General features: G+C 42.2%; 1 protein-coding gene across 1 annotated transcript in view; it reads left to right on the top strand.

Annotated features, from left to right (window-relative positions):
- The window catches only part of poln (polymerase (DNA directed) nu), a 121,183-nt gene extending 118,890 nt beyond the window's left edge, over nt 1–2,293 (top strand). The window contains 2 exon segments of the mRNA XM_066720952.1: nt 392–502; nt 2,166–2,293. Coding sequence (XP_066577049.1) covers nt 392–502; nt 2,166–2,293 — 239 coding nt within the window.
- Nucleotides 2,294–12,672: the final 10,379 nt, after the last annotated feature.

Here is a 12,672-nt window from a genome sequence, read left to right as displayed (position 1 = left end):
CTTTGCAATGCCAGGAGACTGAAGTGCTTTCTGTGTTTAAAAGCTAAATGATGGAGCACGTGGTATTGTGAGTGGGTGTTGTTTCTCTATTTGGAAACAAGCAAGCTAATGCCAATGCCAATGCGCTCGTCCAGAATTATTATTATTATTTTTTTTAATCATATGCTTCTGTGACACCTGAGAATCTGTATGCGTCTTGCTCATCAGCAGGCTTGTGACATCCATCTGTACTGAGAAGTGTTTTGTTTTTGTTTTTAATGCTACAGATCTGTGCTTTACTAACACTCTCTCACAGTTTGTTTGTGTTCATGTATGGCCTTTCTAATGATGCGCCCTTCCTTAATGTTTTCCTTACGTCTCCACGCTTTCTTCCTGTTATCTCTGTGTTTAGGTTATGTCAAGTCCATCATGGGTCGCCGACGTACTCTTCCCCACATCCAATCACTGGACTGGGTCCTCCGGAACCAGGCAGAGAGGCAGGCTGTTAACTTTGTGGTTCAAGGTACTGCAGTGCTGGTGCTGACACCTTGAGGAACTAGACAACGCAATCTTCTACTGCCACCCAAATGCCACACTTACACCATTCTTAGTTTTCACATTATCCCTAATTCAGCCATCCCATAACAAGAGTTAGCCTCGTGCAACCTAGAATTAGCTTTGGTGATTTTTCCCACACTTGATGAAAGGCACTCGGCACACAACCTCTGTTTTGGACTGTCCCTGCAGTAAATGCACCTTCTCCCAGTGGGATTTCTGTGACTGCTTTAAAGTCTCTAACTTGAATCAAGCGCTCAGTCTTTTTCTTTTTCTGTTTTGGAGTTCTGGCCTGGTTCAAACCACTGTGGCAGCTCCTTGATGTAATATTGAAGCCTGCATCAATCCAATAAAGAAGTATGGGGAAGTGTCTTTTTTCTCTTCCAGTCAGAAGCTCTTTGCTCTCAAGAATAAGCAGATTTCTAAGGCATCTGTATCCCCTGAAGTGCTCAGTATTATTGATTATACTCCTATAGTTCCTTTTTTGTTTGATATATTATTAAACGTTTTTGGAATCCCATGAACATGCTATACAGGCTGCTACTGTGTGAATACACCCCTCTCCATTTATACATTTTGACCTCTGTATCGCCAGTGGGCAGGGTGCAGGGCAGGTGCTTCTCAGTACTGCAAGCTAATTACTTTTAATGTGCTTGGTACAATCTTGAAAAACGACCCCCTGTGTATTCCTTCACATATTGCTTTGCCGCCAGACTCAGAGCTGTAGAGTTTCTTTGTGTTTCTCTCATCATTTCATCCCAGGGTCTCGCCATAGACCTCTCTCTTCCCAGTCTGCCACTTTTCCCATTTCTATATGGAACCTTGTTTGTTAAAACAGGGTTAGTACTGTCTGTAACAGTGACAGAAGACTGCACTGTAGGGCCAGAAGAACAGAAGATCGCACCAGTTTTTCCCCTGGAATCCCACAATGGAATTTATATAATTACTAGAAAATGTATTTTAAAAAACGGAATTGAATTGGATAAAAAGTTACACCGGTTGCTTGCTTGCCTGCCTGGCCAGAAACTCTATTGCCTTGAAAGAAGCTGCTGCAGACTGAGGGCTGCCTTGCCATGTGTCAGAGGTGAAAAATGAGCTGAATCAGCCGGCTCCAACTGCCTCTTTATTTCCCTGACTGAGTCTATCTGGGTCTCTCGTTATCAGCAGGCAATGCAATACTCCACCTCTATTCCTTTTAACTGCAGCACAGGGAGGTTTACACTCTGATCGGCTGTGCAGCATCAGCAGATGCCCCTGTCCTTCCCTATGGTTAACATACCTTTTCTTTTTGATGTATAGATGTGTAGAACTTGATTTTCACATAAGGCTGCCAATTTCCTCCCTAGTGTCCCCTTTCAAAAGCATAACATTTTCAATCAATATTAGAAGATTCGTCGACAGAGGAAATTATTAATTCGTTGTTTCAGTGCCGGCACATTGTGTTGTCAGATTGTCAGCTGGATTGTCTGTCCTGAAGATTGTTAGCTTAGTTTTGCAGTAGCAGCTCTCTTCCCGTTTTATGAAAGATTAACACATAATTTGCATAGTAATTCTCCTGTTTTCCTGTGGTTTTGACCTGGTATACTACAGTCCCTAAACAGTTTCCCTTGTACACATTTCACTGTCTCCAGGCTCGGCTGCGGACCTGTGCAAAATGGCCATGATCTGCATATTCTCTCACGTCGCCTCCTCCCCCTCTCTCACTGCTAGGTGAGTCTATGGGACAAATGAGGAATTACTCTGCATTATTTATTTATGATTGATCTGGGTTTAAGATTTCACTTGAGTCGCTCTGAAATGATGCAAGAAATTATCAGTGGTTTAAGCAGACTTAATCAATTCAAAAGTTTAAATATTCACACAGACTTATTAGACATTCCAGTTTAATGTCAGAATTTTAGAATAAAGCTGGCATTCTCTTTGTAGATAATGCAGGAAATTTAGCAATTGTGATCAAAAGCTGTGACAGAGGAGACTCCGACAGAACTGAGTCATTCTCTACAGGATATAAATTTGAAAGAAAGACACACGTTTGGTTGCTTATTAAACTAATAAAGAATCTTTACAGATAAAAGACAGACCTCCCACAAAACCCAGCTCTGTTTAGTCTGTCCTGTATGAATAATATCCAGATGTTTTGACAGCTAGGCCAACTCTTAATATTTTTGTAATGGAAGGGGACCTGCTCTGAACCAATTCATATTTACATATTGATGTCTTCCAGCAGATAATCCTATCTTTAAATAATGTAATTCTGTAAATAAATGTGGCTGTCACTGTAACAAATCAGATCCATAGGGAACACAGAAGCTGTATTTTGGACCACAGTAAAATATATTTAAAACTAACAAAAAAAACAGCTTGGAGGGAAGCTTATTCATACTTTTTTCCTCCATGTGTCTCATAGTTTAACTTTTCATGATCACAGAGAATGATTGGTGCCTCCCTAAACTCAGTTTAAGCCTTGAGATGTGGCATTAATGTTCACAGTGATGTACAATCTGTCCTGAACATTGAGAAGGTATTTAAAGTTTTCCCCCTGTCAGCTTGGCCCAAATGGTTTCAATTCCATGAAAAGGTAAAGACTGTCAGGGCTAGCATGAAGTTAGGGAATTTGTTTTAAAGCCTTGAGCAATATGAACACACTGTTCCATTTGAACAGATTATAATTGAGGAGCCAAAGTTAAGAATTCCTAAAAGGGAAGAAGACTTTCGGCTAAAAAAAAAAAAATCGTTAATAATAATTCATAAAGAGACCATATATGTACCCCTTGTTTTCCATGTTTACAGGGTTTTTCTTTTCTCTGCCAACATCAATGTTCACCTGCTTGTTTTCAGTCCTGACTCTCCACTATACTACTACACCTATATAGTAGTATAGAAGAGAACAAATGCTGTACCATAATAAATCACCATGAATTTTGGCCACAGTAAGTGGATGGATAATCCTAGGTTTGGCGTCTGTTTGCTTTTGCACTCATCTTGTGTTCTGGCCACAGTCGGTAACCCCCACTGAGCTACAGATGCCTGTTGTATTACCAAGAGCAGCCTTGACATAGATATTGAAAGTGAGCAACACAACACCAGGTATAAAATGGAACAGACACAAGCACACAAGCACTATCCGGTAGGTTTGCCCTGGGTGTCACGCATGCCAGATATTGATTTTCCACCCCTTGTATAGATAGAAGGATAAGCCCACTCTTTGACTGGGTGCTAGTTTAAATACATCCAAGTTCTCTACTTCACAGTGTGAGTGCTGATTGCCCGCTGCCATTGCCAACAGAATATAACTCACATGAACTTGGCTGTTAAGGAGAGCATGAAATGTACTTGGGACACATTCACAGCCTCTCTCCACATGTGTCTGTGCACAGTGCTGCTTTTACTATAGATAAAGCAGAGCTGAACTTTATTTGACCTTTTAAGAACCCTGCAGTTAACTAAAAACCCTTTTTCCAGCTTTGTGGGTATTTGCAGAAGTCCAAATACTATCGTACAGATAATGTGTATAACAAAGGAAACCTGTAACAATAATGGAAGCAGAAATATATACATTTTCAGCAGTAAGTATATATTAGCAGCATTAGTATAGTCTTATTAATGGTAATATGAGGAAGATCATGCAAGGTAGTGTTAACTGTTGGGTAGGACGAGGAGAAGTTAGCAGATATTACTTGCCAGTTCCAATAATAGAACTGTGAGGTCAGTGGAAGACACTGATTACTAACCTGTGTTTTATAAGCACAGAAAAGCCTGCCCTGGCTTTTCTTCTCCCAAATTCTACCCTAATATAACAATGCAGATGATCAAACAAACTGCCCATTGAAACTGGAAGGTCATGAAAGAAATAATACATTATTATTATTATTATTATTATTATTATTATTATTATTATTATTATTATTATTATTATTATTTCTTGGCAGACGTCCTTATCCAGGGCGACTTACAACAAGTGCAAACAAAGTGCAAAAATACAGAGAAGTACAAGGCATCAATCATTACAAATTCAGCTTAGCTAAAACATAGCAATTCAAAATACATTTTACAAATTCCAATTTACAATTTACACAAGTACAGTAAGAGACTTCCTACATCCTGGACGGTGAAAGCTAAGTGCTGTCAAGATGTAGGGTTACAGACGAGGGCTACGGGAAAGGGAGCAAGGAGGAAAACAATCAAGAACGCGAGGAGCATAATAAGCTGAAGTGCTATCTAGCAGGAATTGAGGACTAATATTACAAGTGCTGTTGGAAGAGATGCGTCTTGAGTAAACGTCGGAATGAGGTCAGGGACTCTGCTGTTTTGACTTCGGTGGGCAGGTCGTTCCACCACTTATGGGCCAGGGATGAGAAGGAGCGGCTCTGGAGGAAGGAGAGTGGAGAGGAGGCAGAGTTAGTCTTCTGGCACTGGAGGAGCGCAGTGGTCTGGAGGGGATGTATGGAGAGACGAGGGACTGAAGGTAGCTTGGTGCAGTGTGGTCGAGACAGCGGTGGATGAGGGTCAAAGTCTTGAACTGAATGCGTGCCGGTATCGGGAGCCAGTGGAGGGAGTGGAGCAGTGGAGTAGCGTGTGCGAATTGTGGCAGAGAGAATACCAGATGAGCCGCAGAGTTCTGGATGAGTTGGAGCGGCCAGCAGGTAGTGGATGCAGGCAGGCCGGCCAGGAGGGAGTTGCAGTAGTCCAGGCGGGAAAGGACCAGTGACTGGACGAGTAGCTGAGTTGAGTAGTCGGTGAAGAAGGGATGGATCCGGCGTATGTTGCTCAGGAAGAATCTGCAGGTGCGTGTCAGCGTGGCGATGTGCTGGGAGTAGGAGAGCGCAGGATCGAGGGTGACTCCTAGATTTTTAGCGGAAGAAGAAGGAGAGAGTGTGGTGGATTCCAAGGGGATCAAGATGGGGAGGTCAGCAGAAGGTGAGGAAGAGTGGGGGAAAAAGAGGAGATCTGATTTGGAGAGGTTGAGCTTGAGGTGGTGCGAGTGCATCCAGGCGGAGATAGCAGACAAGCAGGAAGAGATGCGAGAGGGGATGAGAGGGTCAGAAGAGGGAAAAGACAGGAAGATCTGGGCATCATCAGCGTAGACGTGGTAGGAGAAACCATGGGAAGCGATGAGGGGGCCCAGGGAGTGAGTGTAGAGAGAGAACAGGAGCGGGCCCAGGACGGAGCCTTGGGGAACGCCTGTGAGGAGAGGTTGGGGGGTGGATGAGGAGCCTCGCCATGTCACTTGGTAGGACCGGTCACTGAGGTAGGAGGAGAACCAGGTGAGAGCAGTCCCAGAGATCCCAAGGTCAGCGAGGTAGGAGAGGAGGATGGAGTGATCAACGGTGTCAAATGCTGCAGGAGGTCAAGGAGGATGAGGACTGAGGAGAGGGAGGCCGCCCAAGCACGGCTGAGGGAGTCAGTGACAGCCAGGAGAGCCGTCTCAGTGGAGTGAGCTGTGCGGAAGCCGGATTGCAGAGGATCAAGGAGTGAGTGTTGAGACAGAAAGTCCGAGAGCTGACGGTGGACCGCCCGCTCTAGAGTTTTGGAGAGGAAGGGAAGTAGGGAGACAGGGCGGTAGTTCTGAGGAGAGGTGGCATCAAGGGTTGGTTTCTTGAGCAGTGGGATGACAGCAGCTTGTTTAAATGCAGATGGGAAACAGTCAGAGAGGAGTGAGGAGTTGAGGAGGGAGGAGATGAAGCGGAGAAGATCAGGAGCGGTTGCTTGGAAGAGACGAGAAGGGAGAGGGTCCAGGTCACATGTTGTGGGTTTGTGACGTAGGAGGAGACCAGAAACTTCAGTGTCTGAGAGAGGTGAGAATGAAGAAACGGAAGCTTGATCGGAGGGAGGTTTGGATGTGATGGGAGAGGGGGGTGGAGTATTGAAGAGCCTGCGGATGTCTGCAATCTTGGAGGAGAAGAAGGAGGCGAAATCATCAGCAGTGAGAGATGGGGGAGGAGGAGGGCGAGGGGGGGCAAGGAGGGAGGAGAATTACCATCCAAAATCTCTTTGGAAAGTAGACTGAATCTGCAGTTCTTGTTTGAACAAGCTGTTAATAGTGGAGACTGAAAGGAAAAAAAGGCACAATTAATGACATGGAGAAAAGCAGGATATAGAATAAAAACTAATTGTGTATTATGTTTTGTTTTTTAATGTCAGTGTTCACTACTTTTTTTAATTTAATAATTTGAATGAATCATGTATTTATGTGTTTATCTATTTAGCCATATGTGTTTTAAAATTAAATTAAAATTAAGACCAAAGCCTTGTTTGAGAACGATTTCCAGATGCAGTAGTCTAGTTCAGGATTTCCCTTTTCTATCTGTTGGGAGCGAATACTGCGGAAAACCTTTCTGAGTGTGTAAGAAAACCTTTGCTTTTTGAATTACACAATGTAAAACACTGTGTGGGGCCTCTCCAGAGAAAGAAGGGTTAAGGAAAAGCTTGAGGCTGTGTGATGCGAGTAAATACTGCTCTTCAGTAAATATAGCTGGTTTGACTTCCCAAAGCCCAATTTCCTCCTCCCAGGGACTGTCTCCCTTTCCTTTCCTCCTTTATTTGATTGGGTGTTATTTCGTGGCCATCACTGTTTAAGATAAAAGCAGTCATGCCTTCGATAGCTGCAGCAGTGTAGAGCAGAGCATCCCAGAAGCATTTTCCTGTCTCAGGGAGCAGTGGAGCTTCTCTAATCATTGCTCGGGCTTTCAGGTATAATATTACAAGATCAGTTATTTGAGTCAGGGAGCCCAAGTGTTCAGGGCAGGGCAGTGTGTTCCTGGTGGAGAGCTCCTGACTCATACTGGCTCATCGGGTGCTTAGTGCTGCAGTGACTGTGGCTGGACCTGTCTGTGCTGGTGCTAGGGACCCACAGGGCTAAGCTCTGCACTTGTGAAATGAGGTTTCACTGACCCCAGGCAGAGATTTGGTTATTGATCTTGGGGGCATCTGTCAAGGTCCAAAAGTTGTTTTACTATTTCATATTATCTCTGAACATTGCATTGGATTAAAAAAATGCATGAAAAAAGCTGTCAATTTGTCACACCCCTCTCCACTGCCTGAATCAGGATAGGTCCCCTACCCCCTACCCTATCATATTAGTGCCAGGTTCAAATTTGGACTGGGAGCCTTGCAGACCGCATCGAACCAGGCCAAAATTAGGCTGCACTTGGCCAGGATTTGTCTGACAGTGTCTTTCAGTTCTTGTTGTGTCAGCAGAGTAAATTAATCTCCTGGAAGCAGCCCTTAGCTGTCCAAAGGGCTATTCCAGGACACTAATGCCCCTTTTCCACTGGCGCATCCGACCCGACCCTGAACCGAGCCCGAACCTAGCCAAGCCGGCCTGCTGCGAGCCGGGTGTGTTTCCACTGCACTACCCGAGCTGAGGTAAATGATGTCACAAACTGACCTATTTCAAAACCTGTGTTGCAACATGCAAATGCTACATATAAAGTTACTGGACATTGGAGGTTACAGTCATAAGATAAAGAGGGGCTATACCCCCCTGTATTTAAATGAATCCTATGATTTTTTTACCAGTGTATAAATAGCCATAATAACCACCTAATATGCAATGGAGGGTCAAGGCCCCGCCCTCATGGCAAAGCCGTGCCAAAATGAAACGTAAACGTAAAAAAAAAGAAGGCAAGGAAACTGGCGGCGAAAGCAAGGTTGCAGCATTGTAACCAAAGGCAGGAACTCCAGTGCTCTTGCTTTAACAATATTTCTTTTCAATTTTATTTTTTTACTTTTGATATTGCATTTTTTTTTTTTTGCAATTCTATACATGTTGCTTTTAATTTGTTTTATTTTCGATCTTAATATCAAGTTTTTCTCAACATTATTTTTTTTGTTTACAATATTTTTTATTTGGAATTTGTTACTTATGGCGCTAATACAATTCACGGCCTGATTCATGGTCGGCTTTACAAAATTGCCAGTGGGTCACGTGCTGAACTGTGCCAGCCTGGTTCCAGGTCGGGTCGGATATGCCAGTGGAAAAGGGGTATTAGGTGCTGATCACCTAAAGAGTGCCTTGTTATCTGTAATGGTCAAAACTATTGTTTCTCACAGATCATAGTGCATCCTGCTGTTATGTTTTTGTAGAAATTCAGTTTCTACTGGAACACAAGAGGGTGGCAAATGTTTCAGCTTCAATCTTTTTCCGTCTTGTTTTTCAACTGGTTCCTTGCCTTTGACTGGTGTTGTGTTGGAGGATATGAGGAAACTCCATAATTTATAATGCAATTTCATTATTGAAGGGGAGGAGGTAGTATTTGCAGAGACATGAAGAGTGACTTTTTCTTCTTTGTGAAAGTCTCTCAAGGAAGCCCACTTATTATGCATGCCAGATGTGATTTCTTCAAATTATGCTTCACATTATATGTAAATAGACCTAATATGCATATTAACCTCCCTCTTGGAGGAATCCCCAAGGCCAGAAATATTTTATGGGCTGCTGTCATGTAAATCAGTTATTGATTAATAAAAGTATATATCCCAGTGTAATTACTATGCAGATCACATCACACCGAACATGCCTGTTCTTGGGCTTTAGAATCCTCCTTTTGTGGAAAATTTCTTGCAGTTTCATGCTTGTTGCTGCTACTGGGATTTTTTGCCGTGAATATAGCAGTTTAGGTTGCTGCAAGCTATCTTAGATCATAAGTAAATTACTTTCAGTTTAGTCCTTACCCCTCCTGGAGTCATAATTGTAAGTTCTACCCCTGAGAAAATGGCAGCATATTCTAGAAGCTGTCTGAGGAATCAATCTCAAAAGACAGGAGAATTTAAGTCAGAATTCTGAAATGGAGTGTCACCTTCTAATCCTTGTCATCATGTCATCTTTGGAAGAAGCACCCGTCAACCCCAACTGAAATGATCTTGAATTGCCATGTTTGACCTTTTCTTTGGGATGTACAGTGACTCTCGTAAGTATTCACCCCCTTTTCCACATTTCATTGTGTTACAACATGAAATCAGGACTTTTTTGCCACTGATCAACACAGAAAATATTTATAATGTCAATGTGAAAAATATAATCTGCAAATTGTTCTAAATGAATTACAAATACAAAACAGAAAATAATTGAATGCATAAGTTATCACCCCCATCAGTCAATATTTGCTAGAGGCACATTTGGCGGCAATTACAGTCATGAGTCTATGTGGATAATTCTCTACCAGCTTTGCACATCTGGACACAACAATTTTTGCCCATTCTTCTTTGCTAAATTGCTCAAGCTCCATCAAGTTGGATGTGGACCTTTGGTGAACATTTCACTTTGTATTTGTATCTAAATGAGCTGAATCACTTGTCAGAGCTTTACGTATGAAACAATTACCTCAGGGATTTTTTCCCCTCTGATCCCTGAAAGGATTATAGCAACTAGAAGGCAATTTATGTGTCTCTGCCTGGATAGCAGTGCTGATGTACGCTCAGTTCTTGCCACTGTGTGACACCCCAGTTAGTCAGGTAAGCCTCACGCGAGCGGCTGGCTCCCCGTTTCTGTCAGCTGGTTTATTGACACATGAGGCACACAGCAGCTCTGTGCAGCTCTCCCTTGCTCTGTGGTTTGATAAGCACAGGATCAATGAAGAAATCTGGGATTACTGTGAAGGCCCCTCACGGGTAGCATCTGTCAAATTGTCTTGCTTTGATATCCGAGGATGCAGAGACAATCCTGACAGCCAAAAGAGAAAAAGAGTGAGAACAAGAGCACAGTGAAGCACAGCTACGGCCACCTTTGGCAGATTTCAGGGTTACAGTGTTAATCCACAATAGGCCTAGGACAGGAACAAAGAGGAACCACTATGATCCCACCAACTTTTCCTCTTTACCATCATGCAGTTTTGTGTTTATGTGTTTTTACGGGAGCACAGCTTTCATTCATCATTAAGTTTTATTTGTTTTTTTTTGTGTGTCCCATAATTTTGAGGCAGGCCAATAACCCACCTGTTTACCACACCACCCATGTCAGGCAATTTTATACCTGTAGCTCTTGACTGACAGTTGTTTAGAAAGTGCAGTGGACATCCCTTCTACTGACCTGGATTCTTATTATTAAGGCCAGGATCGCAATAGACGAGTTGTACTGGCCTCATTTCGCTAGGCTGTAAGAAAGGAATCGTTGTCTAGTGAATTGGAGTACATGTATTCTGTAAATTATTGCATTCGTACTCCAGAGTGTGACAGACAAATTTCAGAGGGAGGCAAGTGGCTGACCATGATATGTTGTTTGGCACATGATTCAATATTTATTTTTAAAGATAATTCATACTCATTATGAAATTTGAAGTACTAATGGTTCAACGTGCAAAACTGAATCAACAAGTTATGATTCAGCGCTCCACTCAAAATAGAGTGCTCTGGTGTTGTGCGAAAAGCTTTGGATGGTTGACAAATGTAATGTATAAAAACAAGGCCATTTTATTTTGTAAATTATTATTACAGTCTGGAATGTTCATTTCAGGTGTCTCCTCCCTAGCACACCTGCACGAGCAGAGCAATTTAAACTTCCAATCCTTCTTCACCTGAGCCATGTCCTGTAGATTTTCTGATGGCTATGGAGTAGTTAGTGTCTCACTGCACAAGAACATTGATCTTAGCATGAGAACTGGATTGAAAGCATGCCCTTCACCTTGACCCAGGCTATGTTAGCTCCCTCCTGTCTGGCTCTTGCTAGAGCAGGGCAGAGAACCTGAGATCTGTGTTGCAAAATGTAGTGTTGTGCAGGTTTGTACCCCCACTTAAGTAAACCCTGTTTGTACATAATATTTTATGTTAATTGGACATACAAACAAGGTTTACATAATGCCAATAGTGAAGTAAGCAGGCACATATAGCCCAGGCAACTGCTGTAATTATATTATCTGTTGTCAGATAATGAATAGGCTTTCGTTAGTTACAGGTTTCACAGTGGCCATGGAAACCAGAAAATCAGCAATAGGATCTGCCAGTGAATCTGTTCCAGAACCTATTCTACACACAAAAATACACACATGCATACATAAATACATAAACATACAGAGATGCACAAGAATAAGTACACACACAAATGCATAAATAGAAATACATAATTACACATTTAAAACACACACACACACATAAATACATAAGTATACAGATGCACAAAGGGAAGTGCAGTCACTCGGGCAGACTCAAATACATTCCCAAGAATGCACAGACAGCAATATGCAAACATCCAGCTTCTCTCACTCATAGGTGCAGACACACACTCCCTCCTTGGCTGGGTAAGAGGATGGCAGGTGTCTCGTGTCATTCGTGTGAGACAGGTCCTCCCTGGGGCTATGCCAGTGAGAGACAGAATATTCCTGCCAGAATATTTCACTCCTTTTCAGAAAGCTCTCCTTAGAGTAGCATCCATCAGTATAGGTCAGAGCTCCTTATATCATTGAGGGCCCTAGTTTAATTATTCATATATACATGTATACTTTGATTATTTTTACTTATCTGTCCTTTATTGCAATATATGTATTATTATTATTATTATTATTATTATTATTATTATTATTATTATTATTATTATTAAAATTAATAACACATCTTGTTTATCATCATCATCAAAAGGGTTTTCATTTCCTGAGCTTGTTTTTGACACTTTATAGAATTGTGCAAGCTAGCAGAATAAGAGTTCTATTGAGAGTGTTTTTCTGGCACTCTAAGTCCACATTCAGAGAGGACTACAGTGCTCCATTGTTTGGAAGTTGCATTCTATACATGTTGATGTCAGCCCCTCGTGCTCCCCCAGCCTATTAATTATTGCCCTTGCACTTCCCTCAGCCTGACTAAATTAAGCCTTAATGTAATAAGCTGGATCTTACTGTAAAACCACTTTAGGCCAGAATTGTCTGCAGCTCAGATCGCTACTGAGACATTATTAAATTAACCTCACATTGCTTTGAATTGGATGCCATAAATATGCCCTAGTGAAAAAGCTGGGCCTTGGATATTTGTTTTTGCTGCAGGATAGTCATGATCCGTTCGGGACACGAAATTTTAAACCTACCAGACTGCAACTAGCACTTAATTCTCTAGGATAAATCCATTCACGCTGTACACACCTGACATTTTTCAATTTTTTGTTTGTTTTTAGGTTTTTTTTGTTACATGAGCAGTGATTCAACACTCAGTTCAAAG

The sequence above is a fragment of the Amia ocellicauda genome, chromosome 13 (genome assembly GCF_036373705.1).
Source record: "Amia ocellicauda isolate fAmiCal2 chromosome 13, fAmiCal2.hap1, whole genome shotgun sequence".
Lineage (NCBI taxonomy): Eukaryota > Metazoa > Chordata > Actinopteri > Amiiformes > Amiidae > Amia > Amia ocellicauda.
The sequence above is the reverse complement of the archived record's forward strand: the minus strand, read 5'-3'. Positions and strand labels throughout refer to the sequence as shown.